Here is a 21,230-nt window from a genome sequence, read left to right as displayed (position 1 = left end):
TCAATCAATCATTCAATCATGCAGTTGGCTGCCTTTCACAAGCATAAGCATTTAGCATGACTATCTAATCTATATCTACAAGCTTCACAATGGCTCGCTTTCAATTGACAAATTACAACTGCTGAATGGCACAATTCACATTTGGCAGTATCTCATTATTATATGGAATTAAAAACTGTATAAATGTTTTATGAAGTCTCGTGTGGCCAGACTATTATTCCACAAGCAGAGTCTGGAACTAACACTCCCGAATGCTGAGAAAGTAAACGCCCAATTCTGAACCTGAATCCCTCCCCCTCTGATATGAGATCAACTACATAGTATACTCATACTGTAGTAATTATATGATGTCTTTTCTTGATTAATTGAATACACAGGACCTGGCACAATGGAAATAAGCCCTCAGGGATTTTTGTGTTATCCTTTTAGCACCATTTTGTATAATCGTACCACTGTACTGGCAAACTGTTAATACAGTATTCAATCAATCAATAATCTGTTTGTCATTTCTATTTCACGATTATTATTTTTAAAATGCCCTTTGAAAAAAAAAAACACTTTCAGCGCTTCCGTGGACCAGGACCGAAATGTGAAAATGGTGGAAGGCAACAGTCTGGCTTGCGAGACCATACATGTTTTATTTATAGCACACATCAAATGAATTGCCTTGTCGTTGAATTGTGCTATACAAATAAGTTTACCATGCCTTACCTTGCCCTAATCTGTTATTATGTTGCCTTTGGTTTACCATTTCTCTCTACCATGCTTCGTTCTCCGTGGCGTATTAAGCACCAGTTAGTGCACTATGTTAATGCAGCAGAAAAGTCCCTTGTCCTGTAGACGGATCGTATATAAAATGGAACCCCTACAGGGCCCAGGCAGGGATCCATGACAGTTCATTCGTAGCGCAGCCTCATTTACATATCCCGGTTGGCTGTCCTCGTCGCTCTCCACTGTGTGTGCAATCTATCATAGGCCCTTATTGTAGGTTAGCACCTTGCAGTCTGTGGCCATGGCTATCTCTGGCTCAACGAGAGACACATCAATCTGCACAACAACACAGAGGGAAAGGGGGGGGGGGTGAAAGAAAAGTCAAGAACATAGGAATTGAGCAGTGGTGGGAAAAGTACTAAGTAAGTATTGGAATCAAGTACTCATTATGCAGAATGTCCCATTTCAAGTGTATAAAAAATACTAAAATAGCATATCTACAAGGTCACAATGTGTCGCAACGCGAGTCGAGACGCATTGTGAACTTGTAGATCGGCAAGTGTTGTAATCTCTTTGTTAATAATATATTGTTGTTGTCGGGTAGAAACCTCGCCATCTCCAAATTCTAACCTTTTCAGTTTTTTTCTTAAATGAATGCCCCACTTGATCACACTGCATAATAAGACAAAAGTAACAGATCGACAAGCTCGAAACGCGGCTCAAAATACATGGATCTGTTCTTGAATCCTGAAAAGTGACCGTCCGACAGAGATAATATTCCCCAATCTTTAATATGTGGAGATACAAGGTTTCGGGCCCGACAGCAACGACATGTATTAGCGGTGCTGTTCTGTAGATTCGTCCGTAAACCCTGAAATCATTCTGACCGTTAATTAGATGTGAGAAGACCCCATCTGGAGGAGGAGAGGAAGGGAGAGAAGAGACGCGGGGGACGGGGTGAGGGTGTGTGTGTGTGTGTGTGTGTGTGTGTGTGTGTGTGTGTGTGTGTGTGTGTGTGTGTGTGTGTGTGTGTGTGTGTGTGCGTGCGTGCGTGTTTGTGTGTGTGTGTGGGGGGGTGGGGGGTTGTACAAGTGATGTGTGCGTAATTTGAATCCCAGCCCAGCTGCCCCCCCCAGCTAAATGCATACTGTACCTGTGACATCTGTGGAAAGAGGCTGATGGCCAGAGGCAGAGACAGGCTGAACGTAACCAAGCACACCAGGCTGTGGACGGGAAGCAACAATCTGCGGTTGCTCCGGAGGAACTGGAGCCTACATGGGAACAATCAATTCCAATGGCTGCGTTAACCAAAAATAGCGCTGTGAGTTTGTAGATGACAATGCATGTATAACCTGGGTATTATTTTACATTACATTGTACTGTCCTTTGAACTGTTCGTCTAAACTCCAAATAAACAAATACTGTACACTAGTGAAAATATTCGGCAGAAAATATTCGGCAGAAGATATTCTGCAGAAAAAGCATTTTCGGCCTATTCGGTGTATGCAATTAATGCATTCAAAAGAGCTGAATAAATGTTTTATGGACCCATAATAGTGATTATTATTTAAGTTAAGTTTTGCCATAACCATTTATTTTCCCATAAATCAGGTAGAAAAAGAGATATATAACATTAATCATATTCGGTTTTCGGCCAAGAATTTCCCTTTCGGTGCATCCCTACTGTACAGTGTACACACAGTCAGATTAATTGTTAGCAATGTTTTTATTTTTTAAATATATATTGGTTATCCCACGATTTTGTAACCCATTTTTCACCCCTGTGTCAATCATCTAATGTGATCCTGGGCTCTACACACCCTCCACCAACCTTGTCCCCATATATGGGGGACAAGGGGAGAGCAAGGGACTTGAACTCATGCTTCCTTCATGCCTGAGTGTCCAAGTTGCTCCTTTACACCTGACAGGGGGGAGTTTCCCTGTGGAAGGAACACGTTATTCCAACCAGTTCCTTTCCCCTCCATCAGGCGCCCCGGCTGGCCAGGGGGAGGCAGTTTAGTGACCAGGATTACTGCATGTTTTTTGTGAGGGTACCTACCCTAGGGGACACGGGGAGAACATGCAAACTCCACACAGAAAGGCCCTTTCGCCAACCCCGCCTTCGGGTATGGGCACTGATGACACGGAGGAGGAAACACGACGCCAGCACCCACAGCGTCCCGAGCAGGAATCGAAACCAGGACCTTCTAGCTGTGAGGCGACAGCACTACCAACTGTGCCACCGTGCCCCCATTTTTCAATGTTTGATGTTTAGGTTAAAATGTCAGTGTTGCTGTTGTGGAACTTGTTGTGACACTGGAGCACTAAATGATGAAAGGGATAGTTTTTTTTTTTAAATATATTTTATAAATAAGATTCACCTCATGGAGACTTTTGTTTTGATTTTCTCGCATTCCTAAGCCAATAATTTGATGACCATTTGTTCCCTATGGAGACACAGGGAACCACTGCCTAAGTTTTTCTGGGGGTGAACTTTCCTTTTAACTGCTGATGTTGTAATATATATAGAATGGAAAATGAATTATCTTTTGTGTGTGTGTGTGTGTGTGTGTGTGTGTGTGTGTGTGTGTGTGTGTGTGTGTGTGTGTGTGTGTGTGTGTGTGTGTGTGTATTGTACATGTGGAATTAACTCAGCTTACACACCTTTCGAGGTAGGACATGATGATGGGGGGCAGGACAAAGATAGGCATGGGCAGGACCACCCGTGTGAAGGCCGTCTCCATGATGGCCTGCACGAGGGACACAGAGGGGTGCATATTGTTGCTGTCGTGCAGAAACCTCCTATCTCCCTGTTTACAGGTTTATCTTACACTTTTTGTTTTTTCTCTTAAATTAGCCTGGCTCCAGTGTGTCCAGTGTGTCAGTCTTAAATTAGCCTGGCTCCAGTATGTCCACTGTCCAGTGTGTCAGTTTGCATTAAAAAATCTGATGCAGCAGCTGATTGGCCATCAGTGCCGTCACCCGATGACAAACATGGCTGCCCCCACTGTGGTAACTTGTGACCGTACCGACCTGGTTTCTTTACATTTGATTTAAGTAAATGATCCTTTGTCCACTTCTTGTCAACAGCAGTGACAACACACAAAATGTGTGTGGGGAGGAATTAATTACCAGATCGACAAGCTCACAACCCATCCAATGTGACACATTTTGAGCTTGTACATCTTTCACTTTCACTTTCGTGAAGAATCTTTTTTTTAACGACAGAAACACGATGAATTAAATCATTAATCACAATTATTTGTATGACAATTAATCGTCAACTTAAATGTCGTATAGTCCTAATGGGGATCTGAGGTTTCACCCCGGCAGAAACGGTATGCCTCATTTAAAAAACGCTGAACTGTGTTGGATTTCATTCTCCATCCCATGAGATTGGACAGATGAGGCGGTGAAAGGTGTAAACATGTGAGACTAACAGGAATTGATGGCACCCTGCTTTTCCATTGTTCACCCCTCCGATCCCGTCAGACAATCTGAAATAAACCCATTTGCCATGAATTGAGAGTGCACAATGTAAAAAAGAAAAACACAAAATCCATCTGTGCTGATTGCTACAGTTGGAAGGCAGTGTCTCTCAAAGTGGGGGTCTGGGGAACTTGAGGGGGTTCCAGGCGGTCTCCAGGAAAATGGCTTAATAGCATCAAAATCAGTTTAATCACTTGAACTCTATTTTATACATCGGCTGTTCAGAAATAGCCGATCTACAAGCTCACAACAATAGATCTGCTATTTTTTAAACATGTTGAAAAAATCAGAGGGGGGGGGGGTCAATTTGGGTGTCCTTGACATGTGACTACACAAGCAATGGACAAATTCATTGGACCTCATGGAAACATTGTGGATCTCTTTTCTTATTCTTTTGTGCTTTTTACCCCATTTTCTCCCCAATTTAGTCGTTATGCCAATTCATTCATCCCACACACATTTGTGTGTTGTCACTGCTGTTGTACCCTATTGACTCACCTGCCAGTGAGGAGCCTCCACCGGGAGGATGTAGAGCTTTGTCCTAGCCCTCCCGCCCAACACTCCCAGCCTGTGGGTAGGAGTACGTGTAGTGACAAACATCGCCCTTCCCGCACGGCTTCCTTACCCAGAACACGGGCCAATTGTGTTCATGTAGACCAGTGGTTTTCAACCCTTTTCATATCAACGACCGCTACGGCAAGTGCCCTAGCCCTGATGACCTTACAGGTCGTATACAAAGGCTCAATTTATCTAACTTAGATAGCATTTTATGTAGACATAGCACTATAGTATATGTATGCATAGTTTAATTATATAGAATTTCGTGCATGTGATGTTATGTATTACCGTGTTTTTGTTCTTGCTTACTGTAAATCGCTCTGGATTAGGAGCGTCTGCTAAATGCCTAAATTGTAAATTGTAACAACCATTTTTTTATTTGGCATTTGAGCCACGGCTCAAATGTTTTGGCCTCTCATTCCTAAAACTTAAAATATTTTATTGTAGAGATGACAGGCAAAAGTTAATCAAAATAACAATTCTTCTACATTCTCTAATTGTGGAGACTTTTTTAACAGATGTTTAACAATAATGTAACTCTTGAGAGCATAAAATGAAATCACATAGACCACATGTTATGCTTTCAAGAGTTAAAGATCTGTAAGGGTCCATTTGGTTGTCAACTCTCCATCATTTAGCTGGGGACCACCTGGAACCCCCGCAATGACCACTGGTTGAGAACCGCTGATGTAGACACTCGACAAAGCCGGCCGGATGCACCACGGTGGATTCGAGCCCCCAGCCTCCGCAGTGGCGGGCATTGTGAATTTCTATTAAATTACTTGTATTTATTTTGATTCTAACTTGAGTGTTGAGGCTTGCCAGCAGTTACGGTCAGCCACTCACCTGCCTGGCTGCGATTTTGGACGAGCCCACCACGTTACCGTTGGTGTCCAGAACGTTGATGCCCTCAGACAGCTCGTTGTGCCTCATCAGACCCACGTTGCAGATGTTAGCACTGGCTGAGGAGGACAGGGAGAGCAACACAGGCCCAACATGGCTGTTATTATGTGACATTGTGCAGAACTATAGTATAATGAATTGCATTTTTATAGCGCTTTTCCAAGTGCTCAAAGCGCTTTACAATGGTTCATTCATTCATACATTGGGAGGTGAAGCGGCGAACAGTCGACACCAGCGTCCTCACTTCTCACATTCACACACCAATGGTGGCGAGCTAACACCGACCAACTCATTGGAGGCAATGTAGGGTTCAGTGTCTTGCCCAAGGACACTTCGACATGTGGACAGGAGAAGCCAGGATTCGAACTGCCGACCCAGGGATCATTGGATGACCTGCTCTACCTCCTGAGCCACAGCCACCCTAATAACACAGTAACGCCTGATTTGTATTTGGATGTGAGAATAAGGAAGACACGTTTTCCCTGCAGTTCTCATTAATTGCCCATCAGATGTCACTATTTCCCCTCCTATTGGCTGTAGAAAAACAGCCTCAAAAGTGAATGAGGTTTTGGCCAAAACCTCATTCACACATCATCAGTAGGGTAAAACTAACCTACCTCACAACGGTCTAAACCCAGCCCAACCCATGACAGCTGAACCCCAATGCATTTTCAGAGCTGGCACTATGAAGTATGAATACATACCCACAGCTGGGAAGGGGACTAGTCTCTGTATGATCATTCGGGTGGCCGGACTCAACTTGTTCGCCTTCTGAATCAACACATTCAGTCCCACCTTCAAAGTAACAGCACACCAGTGTATTAGTTGGCAATACGTTTTTCTACAATTTTTTTATATTTATATATAGGGCATAAGTGGTTTAAATGAAATGAATGAAAATCCAAGGACACTTACTGCGATGGATACAGCACTGGTCACTGCTCCTGCATAACCCTGAAGGAACTTGGACATAGGCGTAGGCTAGTGGTGTGGGCACAAAATAATACAATATTATACAAACATTATATTTACTTGTGCTACAAGGCTACTTTTATTATATTCTGTACAGATACGTTTATGTTCTGTATCTGACTCATCTGTATCTGACTCTGACTGACCAGATATTCTTTGTACTGCTTGTGCTGCACACAGAGTATGTCTTACCTTGGTAGCGTTGCGGTTGGCAAAGTTCACACAGGCATTGTGACTCTGATTCAGCCACTGCAGTGAGAGAGAGTCATCTTTTTATAACATATACAGTATCCTCACAGCCCACCCGTGGGCGCCGCCCTACAGGTTGGGAATGGCTGACATACGGTACTGTAAACAATGTTCTTACTGTCTTATTCTTACTGTTACTGTACCTGCCAAATAATGGTAGAAACCACTGTTTGATTAGGAAGGAGCAGACCAATGACCTGAATGGAACCAGGATATAAACAGCTTGTTATCGGCTGAAATGTATCATCCCAAAGATGCATTTCACCAAGACCCAAACAAGACTATTAATGAGGCAGGGCTGGGCGATATGACTTCCATAATACGCTATTATTTTGTCCCTATATCCCTGTCGACAAACTGTTACTTTTCAGGATTCTAATTCAAACAAGTATCAAACAACAGATCAACAACCTCAACAACCTCGACAACGTGTTGCTACATTTGATGTTTTTGTGTGATGCTGTACTATTCGCTGCCTAGAACGTCTTTTGAAGCCTTCTAGTCCTTTGGCCCTCGTCACCAAGATCGTTGGACGTCTCTGTTCTGCTAGTGCCTGTAACACTGCGGTTCCGGTGCGATGAAAAAATGTAAAGTGAAAAGTCTGCTCTCTATGGGAACGGAGTTTTTAGAATCCTAATATCTCGGATTCTTCTTCCAGGCTGCGTTTTTGATCAAAACAAGATTGATTTGCGGATCATTTCTATAAACGATATGAGCGCCATTCACAGAGCATTTGGCTCGTCTATCCTTGGCTTAACCGTTCAATGGAACAGGAGTTGAATTTTGGTCGCTGCATGCCAAAGATAGCACCCAGCATTGCTGTGATAAACCTGTAACACCTGTGTGAAACTATTATCGCTCTTGAGTCTAGAGCACCCGCTTTGAATGTTATCAACCGATGATCACCAGTAGGTTACTTATCACTCGAATATAATCGAGCCAGCAGGCTCGCCGACTGCATGTATTCTCTGCTGCGATTAGGAAACACGGAAGTGAAATTACGGCCGCTGAAGCTAAAACATTGTGAAACTGACTTACATGGCCGGTTAAGACTGATATGAGGTTAGGGGATTTACGGGCCGGTTAAGACTGAGGTAAGGGTTAGGGTTAGGATTAGAGTTAGGGTTAGTAATATTCGGACAACGCCTCTGCATTTCCACGTTTTGGCTGTCGTCAAACGTTATTTCCACACTACCTTATCAGCTTTAGAATGTCGATATTTGTCATGCTGCAAATACACTTGGAGCTAAACTCTTAACATTTTAACTACCGAGTTAAAGGACCTATTTTGCACTATATAATTGATCCACACTAATATGCACTAATATGATAAATTGGTACTATTTTTTGTACTCGGTCTGTGTCTCATAGGAGGGCTGTGGACATTTGAGAGCCCCACCTAATAGAGACATTATCAATTTGTTATCAGGAGAACAATGGCTTCCATTATTATAGCATGCTAACTTTCCAGGAATAGAAAGCCTGCAGTTTCAATTAGCTTGGATTCCCCATTGATGATGTCTATGCGACAAAAATGGTAGGCTATACCATAATAATGAGCATTATTTAGTGAGGACCAGTTATATGAAGATAGGTTGAAAATTGTTGAAGTCGTCCTTTAAACAAAAGTATCCATTTCAATTTAGCAAATAATAATACTAATACTACTAATATTATTAGTATTATTATTACATATAATAATAATAATAACACAAATAACTGCTGTTATCCTACAGTAGGCCTACAAAATCGTTCTAAATATCAGTTTTATATATATATTTATTTTTCATTTATATATTAATAAATAAATATGAATTGCCCAGCCCTATTTATGAGTGCCTTTTGGCAAATGAACATTCACATACAGCAGTCAACTTTGCGCAGAAAGTTGCATATTGTACACAAATCATTTATGGAAATATAAAAATAAATCATGGATCTCATAAGACTCACGATTGGTGTTCCAAATGGCACATAACCTGTAAAAATTATAATCGGGCGTAAAACAAACAAACAAACAATGGATTAATAATAATAATAATAATAATAATAATAATGGAGGGATTTAATGTTTGAGCTGTGCACAGATATCTTCAATCATGACGTCATACCTGACATTCGGAATGGCATGAAGATTTTCTCGCCTGTGTCGGGGTGAATGATGGCCTGCGCGGGGACAGAGCATGACACTGTCGTCACCACGCTGTTACCATGATGCTACGGCCACTATGTGTTGCTGTGGCTGTGGGTGTTGCTGTGGCTGCATCATGGTGGAGTCCACAGTCACCCTGGGCTGACCTCTGAGCTCGCCCAGACACTTACCTGCTTGACTTTTTGGGCTTCCCACAGCTACGGAAAAATAAAACAGGAGACAATGAATCAGAATCAATGCATTTAACATTTTAAGACGATCTACAATCTCGAGTTTGTGGAGTGCAGTAGTGCAGTGCAATAGTGCAGTGCAGAATAAATAGTGCAGTATAATAATGCAATCAATAATAATAAACCAAACAATCCAGGTCTAGACAGTCGTGGGCGTGTTGCACGTAAGAAGGACGCACTTTCACAGGACCACGGCCACATAAATACGCTTGCATTTGAGTTCTCGCCCCTCAACTTCTCCACGCATACAAAACAAAACGCAGGCCTTTGGCGCGTCAGTTTCTGCCCATCTGAAAATACCTTAATAGTACAGTGCAGTGCAGTATAATAGTGCAGTGCACACAGCACTATTACAGTGGATATCAGCGAGACCATTCTGAATCAATAAAAATATAATACGACGATCTTGGCACCGAGCGCCATTGGAAAACTGACGTGCAAAGACGTTCTTGACGGCGAGTGAGTTGGTGTATTAGTAAGAGAGTAAGAGATAGTAAGAGATGAATAATAATATAAGATGATTAGATGAATAACATAAAGCTGGAAATAAGGTTGCATATAACCAATCATAATAAAATAATATGATTTCTTCCTCACATTGCACTGCACTGCTGTATTGTATTGTATCACAGCAGCACTCACCTGACCATCTGTCACTCCGGGAGGAAGCGTGCCATGTTTGAAATCGTCCAGCAACTGCATGCACTCTTTCAGTCGCCTCTACAGACAGACAAAAAGGTCTCTGTTTGTCTCTAAACTGCATATTGTTGCTGTCAGGCAGAAGCCCTGCTATAAGGGACCCCCCTGGAACCACCCCCCAAAGACCCCAGTTTGAGAACCACTGCGGTTGCATATAGTGTAGTGAGATGTAAGTGGACTGAAGTGTAATGTTTACCTCTGACACAAAGAGGGTGCTGGGGTCAATTATGTCTACAAAATGCCTCAGACGACCCAGGAAAGAACCCTGAAAGAGACAGAAACAAATGACTTGGTTAGAACATGATCCAGTGTGCAGACTAGATTGTTTTTGTATTCTGACCTCTGCCCGGCACCTGGTGGTACTTTAGTGAGTGGATGTGCATGCTTTATTATTATTATGTTTTTAATACACAGGCGAGAAATGTAATATTGAACCAATGAAAAGTAGGGTGCTGTCAGTGTGGAAAGTTTGTGTTTCTCTAAAGCATGATAAATCAAAATCTCATGTGCAGGAAAGAAAAAGTTACAAAGTTACAAATAAGAAAAGGTTCTAGCGTTATAACTGTTTCTGAAAAGTAACAGTTTTGGACATGTTTTTCCACTCCACAGCGACGATATACATTTTCTGCAAATGGATAACAGTCATAGAGAACAGAGACATAATATTGCAGAGAGACAAACAGGATGAAGGAAGAATGTATAATCATTTATTATAAGTTTATTGATGTTCACTGATTTGCTTTTTTTCTCCCCTCTAGTTGACCGATGTCTTGAGGTCATTGGTGGAAAACGTATTCAAATGTTTTACTTAAATAAAAGTATCAATACCACAATGTAGAAAATACAGTACAAAATCTGGTAATCAAAATGTACATGAGTAAAAGTGCTGGCAGTATTGGCATAAAAATATACTTACATTATTAAAAGTAAAAGTACTAATTATGCAGAATAATAATAAGTAATTTGTATTACTCTAGGGTAGGCCTACACTCATGACATCATGTGAAGACATCAACATTTAGGACAGCATAGAAAGATGCTGAAAACAGCCGGACAATAGCAAAATAGTTGAACAACAGACGGAAAATAGCATATCGACAAGCTTCCAACGGGCCAGGGACCCCCAACGCACGCACGCACGCAAGCACGATTTGTGTATTTTTAAAAAATGTGCAAATGTTGATTCCAAGGTTTTCTTTTTTGTAATAGCAATTCTACAAGCTCACTATGCTCCACAGTGGACAGCTTTGTTCCATTTGGCTTTTGTTTTAGCAAGTTAATGAATTTCATGCCATCAGAAGCCAACAGTTACCTTTTAACCATGGATTCTAAAGTTCAATGATGAATATAATAGTAGCACCTCTCAAATGCCGTGTATCAAGATTGTGGATCTGCTACTTTTGATGCTTTTGTGTGAGGCTGTACATTAGAATGATCAAGTAGCAAAGACATAAAAAATAAATATGGAGAGATAAGAGGTTTCTGCCCGACAGCAACAATATAACAATGGTATATTGAAACAAATTTAAAAAATTGCATAAATAGACCTTTTACAAGCTCACAATGCGTTGTGAGCTTGTAGATCAGCTTCCACATTTATTGCAACAGATGATGATTATGCAAAACAATTACGGTTATCTAAAACCATTGCAATCAGGCGATTAGCCTGTGTAATAATTGTGTCTAAATGTAAGTAGGGTGTCTTGCTTCAAAGTGCTTGTGAGTGTGTGAAGCATTTGGTTTTCTGTTCCCTTTCAGAAGCATGGGCACGGATTGCGGCCAGGCTAAACCCTTTGTGCCAACAGTTTGAAAAGCCCTGATGGCAGTGCATGCCAAGAGTCTCTTTGACAAAACAGATGGAAGAAAAAAAAAAAAAACATGGCAGCTTTTATCAGATCCCTCCGAGCCATTTATCACTTATGAAGCGCGGCCAGTCAGCACAGTGGAAGAAAGACAGTAAATGTAAATGTAAATATGCACAAATATGCACTTATCTTTCAAGTGTCAGGTTCAAGATTGAAGGTCAGGAAACAAACAACGTTCGGGTGCATATATCTTTGGTCCGACGTACTAACCGTCCGACACGCAATAATCCGACACCCTACCCCAAACCCTAACCTACAGTAACTAACTTCTCTCAGCCTTGCGATATTGCAATAGAATTTCATTGAATGTAATATTTTGTAATATGAAAAATGCAGCCTTGTTTCTTTTGCTATTTGTCTTTGTCTTTTCTTTTTTCTTTTTCTTTCCGTACAGGCTTGTTTATTGTTTTTCTTGTCTGTTCTTCCTTCAATAAAAATTAAGTGGAAAAAAAAAAAACTTTAAATAATTGTAATAATTTATTCATATAAATCTCCTCTTCTGGAGGTCACTGGGACACAATCTTTTCAGATGGGGATCCACGGCCAAATACATTCTAAACTGGTATTTAGGTTTCTGCAATATCTTGCAGTTATCGGTACATGTGTACAGTACATGATGAGTGAAGAGTTTGGAGGTTGGGTTTACTTTTTTTTTTACTTTTTTTTTCATGCATGTACCTTGATAAACAGACATATAGCCTACTATATTACCATTACCAGACAATTTATTTTCACATAAGATATACAAGTAATTCACAATATAGCTTAAACCCACTAGGATAACACTTTAAAGCGTAATCAAACACTCAGTCGGATCGGTGGGGCAACTTAGGAATGAGGGCCATGTGTAGCGGCCCGAACCTCTCTAGTAACTTACTGTAAATATACAAAGAATTTACATTTACATTAAATTAGTTTATACCTTTTCAAAATCACACTTGTGTGAAGTGAGGTGCGCACACTGCATTTATCGGCCACTGTATTTATCGGTCACTACATGACACCTTACGTCGTCATGTAGTGCCCTACACAAACATTAAAGTCCATAGATTGAGTACCATATGACGTAATCTTCAAAATGCATTGCGATGCCATGCCAATACATGCCATGCCAATGCATGCCATGCTAATGGCTCAACATTTTAAATAAGGTGTAGCTTAGCCCCTCCTATGCCCAGCTTTGTGTGTTTGTGTGTACCACATTTGTGATGATTTGATTGGCTGAGCACGGAATGTGATGTATAACGATGTACATGGTCATAAGAGCGCCCCTCACTTCACTTGGAATATTGTTCAACATGGAAACTAGAGATGTCACATTTGATTTTTAGTATCTGCCGATACCGATTTTTCCTGATCCGATATTTATATTTTTATAGAACACTTATGCCATATCACAATAGTACAATATCCCAAATCACAGACAATATCCAGTCTAATATGATATGGATGGATATAATATTGATACTTGTCCCGATCACGTTCTTTTTGCGCCCGATCCGATCATTTGAAAATGGCGTGATCGGCCCCGATTTCTGATCACGTGATCGGATCGGGACAACCGTATTGGAAACGATTATGAAAAATAATTGCGATTTAATAGGTGATTGTTATGTAATAATGGTGACAGGCTTGATTCCTTTTTTTTTTTTTTATAATATTTGTTTTATTCGGAAAGTGCAGTATAATTGTACATATAGCATTTCTACAAACGATATAAGAGCAGTTCCCAAGATTTTCTTCTTTTCTTTTTTTTCCCCACCCCTCTTCCCTCCCTCATCCCCCCTCCATGTGGCAACGTCTCCAATGTCTCTGTATAGTATAGTCCTTTTTCCTATATAAGACATCGAGTCCACACTCAAACAGAGACAGGCACGGCAGTAATACTTCAGGTGGTACATTTCAGGAGGACAAAGAAAAAAGAAAGAGTGGGCGGAAAAAGACATAAGAAACAAAAAACAACAACAACTAAAGTATATACATTTATGCTGAGGGGGACAAAAACAATATAGCTTTGGTCTTCGACCACGAGAGGAGGAGAGGTGTCTTATACATTTTATATATATACAATCATACAGCAGGCAATGAACCAGTGAGATTACACGAAGTCCGCTCTCAGGGGGGCAATATGCACAATCCAGTTGTTCCAAATTTGGTAGAAATTGTCTAATCTAGTTCTTAACATGTATGTTAATTTTTCCATTTTGAAGATGTCTAGGACTATTCCATGCCAATCGTCCATTGTGGGTGTGATTGGGGATAGCCATCTTCTTGTTATTGACTTTTTGCTGGCTGCCAAGAGAATCTGCAGTAGCTTTGTGTATCTCGACTGGTTAAGACATTCAATGTGGCCCAGGTACATGGTTGTGAAGTTGAAAGGTATTGGAGTATTAAATACTGAGCACAGTGATTTGTGAATATTGTTCCAAAACACCCCCAATTTGGGGCACCCCCAGAAAATGTGGAAGTGGTTGGCTTTCTTTGCCCCACACTGCCTCCAGCACAGCCTATCGTCCCCTTTGTATTTTTCCTGGTATGGGGTCTTAAAATATCTAATAATATTTTTCCAACAGTGCTCTCTCCAGTCCATAGAACAAGTTGAGGTAGACTGGAACTCCCAGATCCCTCCCCATACTTCCTCTGAGAGTTCAACTCCTGCGTCCCTCTCCCATCTCTCTTTGATGTACAACGTGCTTTCATTCTTAGCATCTGAAATGGCACCATATAACTCAGAGATGGACTTACTTGGCTCCACTGTGAGAGCTGACTTTAATATGAAAAAGAATTCTGATTCAACTGCAGAAAACTCTTTGAATTTGCATTCTTGATTGATATAGTGCCGCACCTGGAGGTATCTGTAAAAGTCAGCCTGTTCCAGATCATGTTTGACTTGTATTGATCTGAAACTATCAATTTCAGTTCTTTGCATAAATGACATGTAAGATGTGATTCCTTTCTCTATCCATGACTTAAATCTAATGTCGCCTCTATTTGGGACAAAGTCTGTGTCGAAGGCACACCATCTGAAAAGTTTCAACATTTTTTTTAAACCACATGACCTCACAACCTTTTGCCACACATTTAACGTATGGTTTATCCATGGGTTATTGATCCTCTCTAATCGGTCCGCCAAACCCCTGTCCCCTATTGCAGCCTGCAGAGGGAAGTCAGCAACTAGACCAAGCTCCAACTCCTTCCATCTCGCTTTATACCCCCTGTTACTCCAGTATAACAGAGGAGTTATCTGGGCTGCATAATAGTAATTTCTTAAACAGGGAAGAGCCATGCCCCCTTTGTCCTTTCTCAGTTGTAGGGTGCTATATTTAATTCTTGGTTTCTTCCCTTGCCAAATGAACCTAGAAATCCATTTGTCCCATTCTCTGAATTGTTTATCGTCCACTTCTACTGGGAGATTTCTAAAGATGTAAAGTAAGCGGGGAAGAATGTTCATCTTGACTGAACTTATTCTTGAGTTTAGGCTTAGGAAGGGGATTAGGTTCCATCTATGTAAATCAGATTTAATTTTCATCGATATGGGACCATAATTAGCTTGCCTTAACTTTGAAGGATCTTTCGTCACATTTATTCCCAAGTATTTGATTTCTTCGTTGTCCCATTTCAAATCATATTTTTCCCTCAGTCCCCTTGGGGCATTAAAGTTTAGAGCCATGACCTGTGTTTTAGAAGTGTTGAGCTTATAACCGGATAGTTCACCATAACCTGTTAGTAGTGACATCAGTTCGTTAAATGACCTCTCAGGGTCCCCCCCTAAGTACACGAGGACATCATCTGCGAACATGGCAGCCTTGTGTTCGATACCCCCCATACTTATGCCTTTGACGGCTTCACTCTGTCTTATTAATTGGCCTAGGGGTTCAATAAATAAGTCGAAGAGGAGAGGCGAGATTGCGCACCCCTGCCTCGAACCACGTTTCAAAACGAAAGCATCAGACAAATCTCCATTAATCTTGATACGAGCTGTAGGTTTGTCGTATAGGGTCTGAATAACTTTTATAAATGTTTCATCAAAACCAAATTTCGCCATTACTTTGTAAAGGAAGGTCCACCTTACGGAATCAAAGGCTTTTCTTGAATCCAGGGCTACTAGGATTGCTTTGGATTTGTCCTCAGTAGTTTGACTTAAGATGTGTAGTGACCTCCTAATATTGTCTGAGGTTTGCCGGCCGCACAAAAACCCTGCCTGGTCCAAACTTATGATGGAGGACAAAGTGTTCTCCAGCCTCCGGGCCATAATAGAGGTGAAAAGTTTATAGTCTAAATTTAAAACACTTATCGGTCGATAATTGTCACATTCTAGTTTATCTTTTCCCTCTTTTGGAATGACTGAGATAATGGCCTCCTTCCACGAGGGCGGGGCATCACCTCCCCGCAGGATCCCATTGAAAGTATTGAGCAACAATGGTGACAACTCCGCTCTCAACGTTTTATACCATTCTGTGTTAAAACCGTCTGAACCCGGGGACTTCCCTGCTTTTAGCCTGGAAATGGCTGAGTCCACTTCTCCGCTTGTAATTGGTTTTATCAAATTTACATTTTGTGGGTCAGTAAGGACTGGTAAATCCAGGGAGTTCAAAAAAGAATCTATCTGGGTTTCATCTGCTGCTTGGGGTTGAGAATATAGTTCTCTGTAGAAAGTTTCAAAACACTCTTGGATTTTTTCTGCTTTGTTTTCGATATCCCGGGACACAGGATTTCGTATTTTATAAATTGTGTTTTCTTCTTGTTGTTTACGCAGTTTATAAGCCAGATATTTAGCTGATCTACCACCCGTCTCATAGTATCTCTGTCTTAGGAAAAGAAGCTTTTTGTGAGTTTCTTGTGTATAGATGTCATTAATTTCCCCCTGCGTTTTCCTGATTTCCTGTTTCAAGTTGGAACCTGCAACATTACTGTCAGCCACCTGCAGCTGTTTTAATTTATTTTCTAGTTCCAGCAGCTTTTGCCTCTTGAGTTTTTTTTGATACGAGGTTAGAGAAATGATTTTCCCCCTCATTACAGCCTTTAATGCGTCCCACAATATCGCAGGTGAAACCTCCTCCGAGGTGTTCAGCTCTAGATATTCTTTAATATCTTTTTTAATCTTTGTCAATGTAGTCGGATCATTTAATATGTATGAATTTAGTCTCCAGAGGGTTTTTCTAGCTTTCCTCTCCAGGAGCAGGGACAGATTAACTGGACTATGGTCTGACAGGTCAATTGTTGCAATGTTGCAGTTCCTTATCTTGAATCTGTCTGAGCTGAACATGAAAAAATAATCTAGCCTAGCATATACAGAATGTGGGCATGAGTAGTGAGTGTACTCTCTATTGCTAGGGTGCAGTTCTCTCCACACGTCAATAATACCCAGTTCCACCATTAGTGAGTTCACCTTCCTACTAATGGGGTTGTTCTGATTTGCTGTGCCTGAGGAGTCTTTTTTAGTTAACCGTATGTTGAAGTCACCCCCCGACAGGACCACCCCCTGAGAATTAACCATTAAATCAAAAATACGTCTGTATAGAGCCCATTCGCTTCCCGGTGGGATGTATACATTTATTATTGTTATCAATGAACCCTCTATTTTTCCTGTAATCTTGATAAACCTTCCCTCGTCATCCCTGGTTTCTGAAATATGTTCGTAGTTAACTGAGGCTGAGATGAGGGTTGCAACCCCTCTCCTATGGCTTGGAATATTAGATGATGAAAACACATGTCTAAAACCCATCTTTTTTAATTTTTCGTGCTCAGATTGATTCATGTGTGTCTCCTGAAGGAGAGCGATCTGTGCCTTTTCCCTCCTTAATTTAGCTAGTATCTTAGACCTTTTAATAGGATTCAAAACCCCATTTACATTGAAAGAAATTATTTTCACCGGCTCAACCTGCATATCTGTTATTATGTGCAACGGTCAACACCCCTCCTCTCTCCTTAAATAAACAAAAAACCCTCAGCATAAGGAAAGAAAAAACAGTCAAAATACACACAAAATAATAATACCGTACTTGGTCAAAAAACATTGTAAACCTGAGTTCCAGCAGTGGAACCCTTCCACTGCCCATTCTCCTAATAAAGGGAAAACCTCTCCCTGCTTGTGCTAGAGGGCCCTTATCCACCCTGATGACAGCTATGAAAGAAAGATCTTGCATAGTAGTTTGTCTCGGTCGTATCAGAACAAATGCAGCAATGTTGTGTCTATTAGAATATAACCCACCCCCCCCCCCCCTATTTTATCAACTAGCTTTCAGTGATATGACATTCCACATATTTAGTCCCACTTAATTTCAAGACAGTGTGTTGAAACCCATTCCTTCATTCCCCCAGATTATCAGTTTGATTTCAGTGATATATTAGTGCCCCGGACACACACACACACACACAGGCTTGATTCCTAATGTTATGTCTTCACCACCCCTGACAGGCAGCCTACTGTGTATGTGTAAGTGTGTACTGCAGCAGAGCTGTTTTGTAAGACTACTAGGGTAGCAGCAGAGCAGAGGCTCCATGTTAGAAGAACTGTGTTAATTATGCATGTGTTCCAGCTCTCCTGGGAATACAAAACAAGGCTGGGGCTCCACAGCCGAGATGGAGCACGCTAGAGTAGACACACATACACAACACACACACACCAGGGCTACCAGATTTTGTGAGAGAAATAAGCCACCAGGTCTATGAAAACAAGCCCAAAAGAAGTGACTATAGGCCACATGCCATGCTTTAAACCTATATATTTCTCACTGTGAGCTTAGAATCCCAAAGTCGCTCAGTGGTGGAAAGTAACTAAGTACATTTACTATCGTAATTAAGCACTATTAAGCAATCTCACAAGAGCATAATCTCTCAGCACCACTACCTTAAACATGTGGCGTTGTTGTTAGTAGGAATAAACACAGAAGCACCTGGGAGGACGTGGACTGAGAAAGGGGAGTAGGACGTGGACTGAGAAAGGGGAGTAGTGTCTCACAAAAAAGGATGTGGTGCCCCTGAGGCAAAGGCTATTTTTTTTCTTTTTCTCTCTTTTTTTACCGAATGGCTTCCCAGATTGGTGAATAAGGGACTAATGTCTCTTTATGACTACAACTAAAGTCAACCTATTTAAATGTTACGTATTTCAAGACTATTTCAAGCTTTAGATATGCTACTTTTGATACTTTTGTGTGACGCTGTAGTAGCCTAAACAGGGTGTTCATATACAGAAAAAAACAAAATGTTAGGATATGGAGATAAGAGGTTTCTGCCTGACAACAACAATATTATGAACCAACATGAAGGTCGATTGCCTTATATTTCAGAGATGGAAAACATTAACTCATTGTTTTGGATGAAAGATAAGAATAAAAAGCAGAATAGCACATTCTGGACATATTCTGCAGGATGGGTTTCAATAGCCTATACCTATAGCCTTGTCAAGTGGGCAACATGCAGTCCACAATGTCATTTTTGGGGGGAAACTTGGAAAGGGGTGATGGAAGCGCCGCAGTGCACTTCATGGATAGTAATTACTAAACGCATAAAAAGCTCTGTTTTAAAAGGCTACGTGTGGACGGGGCCTTAAATAATTTCTTAAATATTTACTAGGATGAATTAGCTTGTGCGTCTGCTACTTTTGCTATTTTTTAAATTTGAAATCCTGAAAAGTAACAGTTTTGAACAGAATGAGGTTTCCACCCGACAGAGACAAATTATCTATCATCCCAAAAATCTAATATTGTTGTTTTCCATCTCTGAAACCTAAGGTGACCTTCCTGGAATGTCCTGTTGGCTCTTACAGTAGGCTATGTTAAATCAACCGATTAGGTCAGTTAAGGCAAGTCTCCACTCCAGAAATATTAAGACATAGTGATGGGACTAGGGAATTATTTACTGCTCAATCAGAACAAAGTCCATGAGCAGCAATTTGTAAATAAGTCACTGAAGTCTTGGATCCGTTATTTGTTCTGGTACCTCCATGTTCTGATAAACATCAAAGCACTCAAAACAAAGTGTTATTGTTTTAACGGCATGGGCCATTTTTGTGTCGGGTCTTGGGACACCCAGCTTGAAAGTGGGAAAAAACAGTTGTATTGGTGCAACGCAATGCATTGGTGGTGTGTATTTATTTATAAGTAAAGTAAGTGTAATTTATATTGGACTATTTACTTTTATTTATGCTGTAAGACCACATTGGAAACAAGTGTGTCATTACGCCTTAATGTGTTATCCTGGGTTTAAGCTACCGGTATATTGTGAATTACTTGTATAACTTATGTTATCTATACCTGATAAAAACTGACCTTGTAAATAGTGCGTACGCTCTTATTTCAATCTACACAAATCTATTCACCAATATAGCACATCTACAATCTACAATGTGTTATGCCTAATTTTATCAATTGCATATTGGATCAAATATGCAAAGATAAATTAGTAGCCTAGTATATATATATATATATATATATATATATATATATATATATATATATATATATATATATATATATATAGCCTAAACTCTAAATGAACGCACATCATGGAAATGCTGGTGGTCAGGACAGCCATATTAACATTTTCATCATTGATAAAATCCAAAGCTATATCCTATAGGTTCCCTCGTTTTCAAAGTGGGGTCCGGCCGTCCGGGGGATGTTTTATACACTGCATCATCACAAATTCACAATCATGTCAACCACTTTATCCATGTTGGCTGCAGATCTACAAGCTCACTGTGCCGCGCTGCGAGCTTCCTACATCTGCAGTTTCTGTAGCCTATCATTTATTTATTTATCTGAGAAATGTTTTGGACTAGCAACTCTACGAGAGTCTACATCTTGGGCTAGTTTTGGACAATGTTCTGAGCTTCTTCTTTTCTCTGGCCGGTCAGCCGCTGCTGCCGCGATAGCGAAGGACGCGTCGTGATCATCGATTCATCGTAGCCTAGATCAAAAACAACCCCAAACACATCCTGGCTAACTAAAACTCACGTCCTACTTCAAGTTTCTCAATTATCATGGTTTCGGTCAGGTGTATTTTTGCACAGACAAAGACAACGAGCATCAAAGGCAACTTTCGCTTAGACAGGGTTTCAGCAGGCAGCATCCAGGGCTCGGAAGAATGCACTAGTGCAAAAAGCAGTGCTTTCTTTCACGGTGCATTCCTTCCAAGCCCCCATGGATGCTGATCAGCGAAACTAAACCGACACGAAATGCAATTAAATTAACAGCTAAATAAAGATGTATTTTACTTGTTTTTACCTGGTCGTACCGAGGTCTTCCTAGCTGGAACACTGGAGGACATGCTGCTGATTCCGCCATCACGCTCCAACTGTTTATTTATTAATGAACTGTAGGCTACTATCTGTCGGCTATCACGCACGGATTGGTTTTTGCAACTAGAGTGAACTACACAATTTGAAACTATAGTGAAGCA

General features: G+C 40.8%; 1 protein-coding gene across 1 annotated transcript; it reads right to left on the bottom strand.

The window, feature by feature from the left end:
* Positions 1–969: 969 nt before the first annotated feature.
* Positions 970–21,115, bottom strand: sfxn5b (sideroflexin 5b; the record flags this gene model as incomplete). Its single annotated transcript, XM_080773984.1, has 14 exons — positions 970–1,047; positions 1,865–1,982; positions 3,376–3,461; positions 5,605–5,720; positions 6,366–6,456; positions 6,577–6,642; positions 6,826–6,882; positions 7,026–7,079; positions 8,836–8,861; positions 8,994–9,048; positions 9,205–9,231; positions 9,907–9,984; positions 10,160–10,228; positions 21,056–21,115. The coding sequence occupies 14 exons, from the start codon at positions 21,113–21,115 to the stop codon at positions 970–972; spliced, it is 981 nt and encodes a 326-aa protein (XP_080630110.1).
* Positions 21,116–21,230: the final 115 nt, after the last annotated feature.

This window comes from Protomyctophum bolini (genome assembly GCF_963924005.1).
Source record: "Protomyctophum bolini genome assembly, chromosome: 10".
Classification (NCBI taxonomy): Eukaryota; Metazoa; Chordata; class Actinopteri; order Myctophiformes; family Myctophidae; genus Protomyctophum; species Protomyctophum bolini.
Note: the sequence above shows the minus strand (reverse complement) of the source record. Positions and strands in the feature narration are given on the sequence as shown.